The sequence below is a fragment of a genome, unplaced genomic scaffold, assembly GCF_019419815.1.
Source record: "Pyrus x bretschneideri cultivar Hongxiangsu unplaced genomic scaffold, Pyrus_bretschneideri_v1 Contig19, whole genome shotgun sequence".
NCBI lineage: Eukaryota > Viridiplantae > Streptophyta > Magnoliopsida > Rosales > Rosaceae > Pyrus > Pyrus x bretschneideri.
In genome coordinates, this window is record NW_025999490.1 from 2,279,346 (window position 1) to 2,289,987 (window position 10,642).

General features: G+C 35.8%; 1 protein-coding gene and 1 non-coding gene across 2 annotated transcripts; both read right to left on the bottom strand.

The window, feature by feature from the left end:
* Positions 1–1,522: 1,522 nt before the first annotated feature.
* LOC103952392 (BTB/POZ domain-containing protein At1g30440) lies at positions 1,523–5,807 on the bottom strand. Its single transcript, XM_009363980.3, has 4 exons — positions 4,844–5,807; positions 3,992–4,061; positions 2,518–3,744; positions 1,523–2,285 (listed from the first exon to the last, which is right to left on the bottom strand). The coding sequence occupies exons 1-4, from the start codon at positions 4,900–4,902 to the stop codon at positions 1,737–1,739; spliced, it is 1,905 nt and encodes a 634-aa protein (XP_009362255.2). The 5' UTR covers positions 4,903–5,807; the 3' UTR covers positions 1,523–1,736.
* Positions 5,808–9,872: 4,065 nt separating this feature from the next.
* Positions 9,873–9,975, bottom strand: LOC125476564. Its single transcript, XR_007257890.1, has one exon. It is a non-coding gene; the product is annotated as a U6 spliceosomal RNA (small nuclear RNA).
* Positions 9,976–10,642: the final 667 nt, after the last annotated feature.

A 10,642-nucleotide genomic window follows, 5' to 3' on the forward strand; every position in this document is an offset into this window, starting at 1 on the left:
GAACACTCTCAATAGTTGGACTCTTCATAAACTCTATACCACCTCATATTTTTTGTATAAGAATTGACGTTAAATTCTGAGATGGTAGATAATCTATAGAGAGCCCCACCTTGAGAGAGTCCCCCTTAGCAGTGCTGCTCACAACTACAAGAAAAGTCAGAACCAAGAGAAATGCACTTTTTCGGATAAGCGAAGAGAAAGAAGCAACCATTGTTTGTTTATGAAATTTTCTTGAAAAATGCTAGAGATATCATATTTATAGACCAAATTTTGCATACCACGGGGATGATGATTGGATTCTTTTTTAAAAATTTTAATGATTTAGATAATGAATCAAACCAATAATTTTCACATCATGTGATTTACAAAATATAATTTAAAAATATATACTATTGCATGTTTACCCCATTTATGGAGAACATTAATGCCTTTAACTGTTTTTTAGAAATACTATACTATAAAATAAATGTTATCAAAATTGCCGATGCATGTGAAATGAATGATGTTTCGTGGTATTTTTCTTTATTTATGAGTGGAATGTCTTAGATTCGATATTTGTAAATGGTGAGTTCAAACAAATTATTATGGATGCTCATTGTGTGACTTAGTTTAAATTCTCGATACTCAATGTAAACTTGTCATTGTATTTGAAAAAAAAAAAAAAAACGATGTACATGTATTATTAAACGTGTTACTAATACAGTATTAGTCGATAAGTTACAATAACGATAACAAATTCACTGAATTTGCAATATAAAACAAAGTTAAGGGCTCAAGGTGATATGACTCAATTTTTTGTTCTTATCATAAGGACAATGAATTTCATATGTTCTTTTCGTAAAAAAGGAACCAAAGATCTTCATCATGGTATTTCACTCTTTCGGAGTTAACAAGGCTCACAGAAATATTTCAATCCCTCATGACAATCAAATATAAGAAAAACCAAATATAAGAAACATTTAAATCTCAAAAGGTTAAAAATCCTTTTTAATAACAAAAAAACAATGTAAACTTATCATTGTATTTAAAAAAAAAAAAAAAAACCATATACATGTATTATTAACTGTGTTACTAATACAATAAGGAAAACTAATGAAAAGGGCTTGAAAACTTTGAGTTTTAATAATAAGGACAAAATAAAAAGATACCAGGTTTGACTTTTTAGTGTAAAAATGTGATTTTTCGTTAAAATGAACAGTACCGTAAGCTTTTCGTTAAAACTCTCAATACAATATTAGTCAATAAGTTAAGATAACGATAACAAATATACTGAATTTGCAAATATAAAACAAAGTAAAGGGCTCAAGGTGATATGACTCAATTTTTTGTTCTTATCATAAGGACAATGAATTTCATATGTTCTTTTCTTAAAAAAGGAACAAAGGTTTTCGTCACGGTATTTTTACTCTTTCGGAGCTAACAAGGTCCACAGAAACATTTCAATCTCTCCTGACAATCAAATATAAGAAACGTATAAATCTCAAAAGGTTAAAGAGTGTTGCAACAAAAACATTGCCAAAGGTCGTTCGAATTTTTCATGAATTTTGTTGAGAATGTAACTAAGAAACAAATTACAAGGTAACTTCGTTGTCCATCTCCACTACACATAATTAACACAGAATTATACAGCAAAGGACTAAACAGGTGTATTAGCACAAGAGAAGTAAAAGTGGGAACTGAGTTTACGAACCGAAATCGAAGAAATATCCAGCGAAACACAGAAAGAACTTCCAAAACTATTCATCTTTAACAGAGTCTTTCTTTTGCTTTCCATGCCTCTCCTTTAGTTTCTCGACCTTCTCACTCGCATTATGCTGATTGGTGACCGATCCCTCTTGAGCGCTGCACATCTGGGACTTTATCTTGAACCCGAATTTCTTTGATACATTTCCCCACGTGCTAGAACCTTTTACGCGACCCAACTTCTCGATCTCTTGTCTCATGTTCGAACACTCCTTCTCAAGCTCAGATACGCGCGTCCTCATATTATCCATCCCAACCTTTAAAACCTGATTCTCCCTCACGGTTGTGGCCCAGCCTCCCTCAGTAGACCCAGCAAACCCGCTTCTTAACTGTCTTGATCCATCAAGATTTTCTGAAACCAGAAAGCAGTCCGCAATGGATGTCCTAAGCTGAAGCTGCTCAAAGAAGAGAACTTGAACAACTATTCTAAGGGGTAGCCGCTCGTTCTGTGCAGCATGAGTGCAAGCTTCCAAGGAAAGCTTCTGGCAGTCCATCAACCGGCAGAGCTGTTCCCTGTCGGACTCTGCCAACCATGGGTGTGACTGCAAGTTGAAAGCCATTGAAAACAATAAACACAGAGAGTTACGCAATTGTGATTCTAGAAACCTTGAGGTTGAGAGAGAATTTCTAGAGGATGTGATGTGGTTATTTTCTACATGGCAGTGATGGGGTCAACTGTCTATTCAATGATCTTATAACCAAAAAAAAAAAAAAAAAAAATATATATATATATATATATATATATATGAACCATTGATCGATTCTTCTAATTACCTTCAAAAAAATATCTATTGCACGGTAAAGACCATCATCCAAGGGTCTGGCATATTCTGGAACAGCAGCAGCAAGAGCCTGAAACTTAGGGAGCTTCAAGTTGACGTCAGGGGCGACCTCTGCAAGGTATCCATCAATGAGCTTGGCTACCATTGTGATTGGTGTCAGTGAAGGGCCTGAAGACCCGATCAATTGTTCATCATCGGCCGAACATGGAGACACTCCTCCTGTAATTTGTTCCATGGCAAGGAAGTGGTCTAGAATTCGTTGCGTGCAGTCAACATTGTATAGAGTCTCCATAGAATAAGAGAAGTTTGGCATCAAAAGATCTTCCAACGTAGCTTGATCAAGCTGCATGCCAATTCTTTTCTCAAAATTTGATATGCAAGAAGGGTTTGCTCGAAGAATCATGGCTGTTCGAAGTAGACCAAACAAAAATTTAGTTGGAACTACACGCTTCTGAAATGGAAGTAACCGATCGACCTCTTCAAGTAAAAGCTTCTGGTCTTCTTCTGATGGTGGGGACCCCAAGGACACTGGTTTAAGATTAGTACTATAATCATTGCCTTGACGCCGATTGAGCCCAGGAAGGTACTTTTTTGCATAAAAAGTGATCGAGGCTGCAATAATCTCCTGTTTGATGCCACGAGATTCCATGACCGAAATCAGCCTCTGGTAGAGAGGCAAGCTTAAGGTTGATGCATCCTCGTACCACCAATCTGAACTTGATTTCTTTGGTCTGGCCCCCGTACTTATTCCATTCCACAGGACACTCCCACCAGGACTTTGCATGGGGCCACCATGCTCCTTAACAGGCCACCCAAACAAATTAGGATCAGTGGATGCTTTTGTGGCAAGTGACTCCATGCACCTTTTTGGAATGTTGAGTTCTTCAGCATAAGGAAGAATGTCATCACAAGTTTGAAGTGCCTTTAGAGAGTCCTTCCAATTTCGAAGAACTACTTGATTGAGAAAGGCTTCACTTTGTGTGATTAAGTTGTCCTCCCCGTACTCTTCAGTCATTTCTAGATGCTCAGCAGCACATCGTAGATATACAACATTTGAGGCAGTTAGCTCAAATTTCACCCCGTAGCAGAACTTGGCTACCAATTCAAATGTTTTAGCCCCACCAGGAATATCAGGGATGGTTATGACACGTCCTTCTTCTCCTTCAGATGCTTCGGAAATCAGTCTTTCCATAACCCCACTTTTTGAGAGCAAAGGAAACTGCATCGAAGGGCCATTCAAGGGTGAGAGTAGCTTTCAAATTTTAATCTATGCATGCATATAGGGTCAACACCAAATTATGATTGACAACTCGAGCGTAGAGCCATAGAACCTCATAAAAGGAGTCAAAAGCCACTCTCTAACAAGGGTATGCAACGAATTGTCCCAAGTTGTAAAGACAGTAAATCAAGTGATAGTTATACCCACCAAAAGGAAGTAAAAGGAAACATGGAGCAGAGAAGCTTACCTTATGCAGATGAAATGACATCTCTCCAACTTCAACAACAATGTCACTAGGAAGCCCAGTGGTGCAGAACCTATAATTGTTACAAATCATATATATGTCAGTCAAGTAGTCAACAGAAAAGAGAGAATAAGGGGAACTAATTTACACATGAAGGAGTAATTCATTGTATCAGCATTCAAAAAGCCGAGCAAGTCATGATTTTTGAAATCAATCATGAAGCATAGACCTCATAATGCAAAAGGGTAATCACATACATGGCTTCCATTTCACAACATGGATACAAATCCATCATAGATAATCATTACCTAGTACAAAAAAGAATTCAGTCCGACATCATTTTGTACTGTTAATCAAAAGTATAAGGTTTGAAAACAGAAAAAAGATTAATAGCACAAGGCAGTCTACACAGAGAATTCAACGGCCCATGTATTATGCAGGAACATGCAACTACTAGATCCTGATCACCCAAAGAGCATATATAATCGTAGGTATAACCAAACAGTATATGATAAAGCAAGAATTCATCAATTCTTAACAAGCAGCGGAAATGTTTGTATCAACCGCCTTTCTCTTAAGCATTCTTCAAGCCGAAATCGCAACAGAGCAATGGAAAAAGAATAGTCTGAGGTAACAACTCTCCAAATTTTACAAAATCCCAGCCAACACATAACAAATTTTACTTTCCATACAAATCCAAGGTTTGCAGACTGAACATAAACCATGTTAAAAATAAACACATAATTAAACCATTTTAATTACGATACAAATTCTGAACAATTCACAGCACATATACATATATATACACACAATCTGTCATAAAGAGTTTCAAATTTAAGATGTCAGGATGCATACCAGGCCTGTCCTTGTTTATGGAATGCATCAGTTTTAGATCCCAATTTCACGCAAGCCATTTTTCCTCCCAGTGAAAGCAGCACAGAACAACTTCAAGATCAACTTCCCAACAGAGATAAGCCAATCAGGTATGCAGAAACAAACCCCTCAAGGCAAAATGCACAAGTAACTGCCCAAATCAGGGCAATTTCATAAGCAGAAGCAGAAACCCAATAAGCACTTTCCCTCAAACACACTGTAAAAGCCCAAATCAGCCAATAACTCCCTGAAAAAGCCAAAAGCAGAAACCCAAGAACGCTTAAACAGCACCACAATGTAGCCTTCTTTGCAGAAACCACTGAATTTTCTGGAAAAGCTGACCCAAAAAAACCAGTAGATATAACAGAAGAAAGTGAGTTCCTTCACAAACCCAGTTCTGAATCCATGAAAATTCCTCCAAAACAACTCCACCACAGAATACCCATCTCCAAAAAAACCCCAAATCAGAAACCTCCCCACAAAAAATAAAAAAGAAATAAAAACTCAAACTTTCTAATTCAGACAGCGAATTTAGGTCAACCCCTCCAGACTGCAGCCCCAGAAAACTCCAAAAGGAGATGCTATAGTAATTTAACTTGAAAGAAATTTCCAAAATTTAAAACCCACAAGACACAAGGGACCAAAACCACTGACACCTTATTAAAGTAAAAGGAGTCCTCCCAATGAATGTGTGATGGAAAATAATGTCTGCAAATGTAAAACCGGAAGACCCATTTGCTCAAAAGACAGCGAGGCGCTTGGAACCCCTAACATGCAAATGCAATGGCTTTATTAATGGCAGCACAGCAGCTCTCCCTCTCTCTGGCTCCGAAGCAAGGAAGACCTTCTCCTCTCTCACGCACACGTGTGGGGTCCTCTGGCTTGCGACACACTCATTGCACTTTAATAACTTGGTTTAGGAGAAAGAGAATCTTTAGCCCCAACAATGATTTTGGCTTTGTAGTTGGAGCAAATTTCTGCTTTTCGTCTTTGTATTTTCTATTTTCGCGATTTAGGGTTTTTTTTATAATGTGAGAAAGAAAAGAAAAGAAAAATAAACCCACGTAAGGGTAAATTTTGTTTTTATATATAATAATATTTAAATATTTAACTTGTTTGGAAGTCATTCTAAAATAACTAAAAGCGTTTTTGTTAAAATTGATTTGAGATTCTGATAACAGTTTAAGCGCTTTTTGTAAAAAGCACTAAATATATGCTTTGTGCAAAAAAAACATTTCAAATGTTTTTTTAAGATCCACTTGAATTCGTACTAAAAATTAATTTCAGAAACATTTTAACAAGAATAATTTTAGTCATTTTTTTTTTAGAAATGTAGTAGATTCATTAGAATAAAGAGCAAATGACATTGCAAGAAGTCAATTAAAGGAAAGCAAGACTCATCCACTAAATAAATCTAAGATTAGATTCAGAAGGGTGTCAAGCCAAGTACAGCACTGACTAACAATAAGACCGAGGCGAGCAAGTTTGTGGGCGGTTCAATCATGGTCTTAATATTCTCTATAATATGTTCAATAGTAGATAGATTAGTAGAAGGTCAGCGATTTCACAGTCTATAGCTAATCATACTCGGACATAATATTTTGATAACCCCTATCGAATCACACTCAAACAGAAATTGGTATTGAATTGAAATATGTCAACTATAAATTTCAAAATTAAAACTATGAGTATTTCGTGTTCAAATTAATTCTTCTTTCTTAATATAACTGAGTCTGCTGATAATAGTAATACCGATTGTAATTAAAAAAACTTCAACTAATGTATAAACACTAAACTTTTTTAACTATAATTTTTAAGGGTTTTTTTTTTCTAGTTTGTTGACAAGAAAGAATAGAAGCAACAACTATCTGTTTGATCCAGCAAGGCCATGTGGGTGTACGTTACTAATGCCTATATGAAAATAATTAAATTATTCAGACCAAAACCAAAATAATAATATTAATTAAATTAAAATATAGTATTAGTACGTCGACATTTTAACTGAGATTCTGACTGATTTCCGAGAATAAAAATTGCTAGGGTTTGATTAGAAAGATAGTCAATTTCTTGTCCCATGCAGATGCATTGCATAAATTTAGGACTGGGACCAATACGTTATTACTTACCTACCCCTCCTTCCCCTGCATTGACGGAGATGTATGCTCCGTAGGGTCGGTGTCGACGATGCGAGACTTTATGGGAGATTGAAGCGTATTTATGGAATTTCAATATATAGCTCCATTATGTATCAGTTATAACATAGGGAATTTTAACGAAAAGTTTTCGGTACTGTTCACTTAAAAGCAAGTCCATTCTTAAAAAAATGCATCAGCACTCAGTGAACAGTGATAGATCCTAATGAACAGTAATAGGTCAAATGTCTCTCCACCCCTAAAAAAAAAAAAGCATAGTCAATTTTATTAAAATATTATTATTTTTTTTATAAAATAATAATAAATAATAAATTTATTTTTGATTTCTGACTTTATAAAAAAATTATTAATTTCTGACATTTTATTTATTTTTAAAAAAAAATTTTGGTTGAAAAATCTAGACCGTTGATCTAAAAACCGAACGATCCTCATTGTCACGTCAGTAGCCATTAATTTTAAATTTCAAATTTTTTTTACTGTTGGAAATCCAACGAACAGAGAGGAGCCATGTGTCCCCACGCCGGAACCCCATAGTGCACCTGCACAGTGGGCCCCGCCTTTGTGACAATGTCGGCCACGCGTGCGTGTTTTCCACACGCCTAGAGCAAAAAAATTTAAAACGGCCTGTGACGTCACGCTGGCGTCAGCATGACGTCACATAGGTTGGGCCTTGGCTCAGCACATTTTGGCCCAGCCTATAGGATGACTTGGGCTATCAACTGGCCGAGTTGACTAGGTTGGAAGGAATTGGCTGGGTGTCGGGCTATCCACTCCCGGTGGATTTGCTCTTAACGAAAAACCACATTTTTCTACTAAAAAATTAATCCTGGTACTATTTACTTTATCATTTATTTTGTCCTTATAGTTAAAACTCAAAGCTTTCAAATCATTTTCATTAGTTTTCCTTATAACGAAATTATTATTGAATTCGTCGTTGTCATTCTTGAGAATCGGACTTAAAACATTACTTTCGAGTAAGGTTAGGTGAACCAACTTTTTAGAACACTTTTACAAATTTATGATGTGTCATTAATAGGAAATAAGCACGTTAATCAACAGTTAAGTAATAATTCAATCATTAACAGATACGTCATATGATTTACAAAATATAGCTTAAATAGATGATCTGAAGCATTATTAATTACTTTGTAACTTATAAGTGAAGAAAAATATAATTCTACGATAAAAATAAAATGACACGTAAACTTAACATAGAGTGTTGTTATGTCCTGTTACATGTCATGTTATCACTCTTACTCAATGGTCAATATTTAGGTTGGGGGTCAGATAATACTACGGTCTAGTGGTACTTCTCTTCACTTATAAGTGAGAGGTCTTAGGTTCGATTCTTGCCAAAGACGAATTTGAACCTTATTCTTGCTAGTCCATTGTGAGACTAAGCCCACTCATTTTCCCTTAGTGTAGATAATATCGTTTGTTAAAAAAAATAAAAATTTAAGTTGGGATGTATCTTCACGTCATCAGTTGGGCATCTTTCACAAAAGTTAAAAAGCTCATGTATTTTGGTTAGGTGTGGCCTCACATTGATCTACTGGGTGTGTGAGCTGTTTTAATCAGACAATACCAATGTTTCTTTTCTAAAAACAAGTTGCGAAACCAAACATAAGAATTAGAAATACAAGGGTACATGAAACTTAAATAAGATGATTATACTATTTTTTTTATTAGATTGATAACATTAATGAGTTAAATAGTTAATAGTTAGGGCATGAGAAATCGGTGTAAATAAAAAAAATACATAAACATAATTATTTTTTGCCACTGTAATAACGCGCCATCTGCAAATTAATTCTACCGATTTATTAAAGTTTCAAGTTCATTGTATTGCTTAAAAAATAATGGCTAGGATTTGAAAAATAATGATTGCACATAAACGTAGGTGTGAAGTTTTGTGCAGAGTTCAATGCAATGCAAAACACATAATCTTGTATATTGTAAGTTTGCGCGGCGTGGGAGGGACGATCAGATAACATGAGTATTTATTGTATCAGAATTTGCGTTGTTTACTTTGTACTTCATAATTTACTTTGCAAAACAATAAAATACAACATTCCCAACCAATCAATATGACCCTGGAAAGCAGTTTTTACTAAAACTCGAGCAGTTTCTTGAAAACTCGCTTAATCTTTGAAACTTTATTTTTTTAGTCGAAGATGAGAGAGGAGAGGAAGGAGTCGAACATGAATGTCTTACATGTTAGGGAAAAAATTATAATTAGACTAGTAACTAATTGATACGCTTGAAAATTGATGAACGTGATATAAAATTGGTAAACATTTACGAGCCTAAAGCCACAATAATTGATACAAAGCACACAAATGACCATTACGTGGAGGTCTCAAGTTCGACTTACTTGAATGATGAGTTTGACATCTAATTTTATTATTAGACCTTACATGTAAGAGAAGTACTTTTACAGCACAAATACACGTTCATTGTGTCTACAATTCAACGCCATATGACAAAATGAATTGCATATGTCGTTTTAGCACTGGCACAAAATGCTACAACAGAGTATACTCGTGTCATGTAAGTTAATTTCGGCTATTAACCCACCAAAACAAGGCCCTAGCAGTACTAACACCGTATAACACCCTTTGCTGCCATGAAGAGTCGAAGCTGCCGACCACGGGAGGATAAACGGCCACCATAGTCGTGTTATATACATCTTTTTCCTTCTCAGCTGCCTTGCAAACAGATCAAAAGGCAATGAGATACTGGAGATATAAGATAATTCCCGTAGCTTCAAACCCAAAACTGCATTCAACTATGCATTTGACCCTTTGGATTCCGGGAAGCACCCTGATACACCGGGAAGACAGCGCAAAAACAGAAAAAAAAATTTGGACCATTTCTCGATTTATGCGTGTCATCCTTGCGCAGGGGCCATGCTAATCTTCTCTGTATCGTTCCAATTTTATCGGATGTCCCCGAAGGGACAAGCTCTGTTCGGAAAGGAAAGGTATATAAAACATTCATAAATAGCAAGACTGGCCGATGTGGGACGAGTGTTGCTATGTTTTTAATACTTGGTTTTCCTTCTTCACCAGTCAGGACTCTGGCCCCAACCCAATCTCACGCACACAGGCCTAACTGGGCTTTTCCTTCGTGGGTTCGAATTAATTTGTTAATTTTAACTTACATACTCTTTTCCAATAAAATAAACTGGAAAAATCGTAGTTGGAGCTTTTTGAACTTTGAAAGTAATACGTCACAGCCCTCTCTTGCATGCTAAATGCGCACCTTTACGTTCACGCCAATCATACGAAGATTCGCGCTTGGCACCGTCATATAATGCTTTATACAGTGAGAATTATATGTTTCATCGTAAAATTACATGTTGATGCATAACTTATACATTAATGTTTTTCTTATGAGATATCATTTGAGTGACGTAGGAGCATGTTAACCATTAAGCTTAATATATGACAAGTTACAGAAGCCTAACACGGAGAAAATAAATTAAGCTTAATATATAATGTGGGACGTTGGATCAACACGCTAATTCTTCAATGTTCAATTCACTCTCAAAACTAGTTAATTCCTAGTCTTTTGGTTAATACAATACCTGCGACATGCAAACTTTATAAATACCCATATCATAACA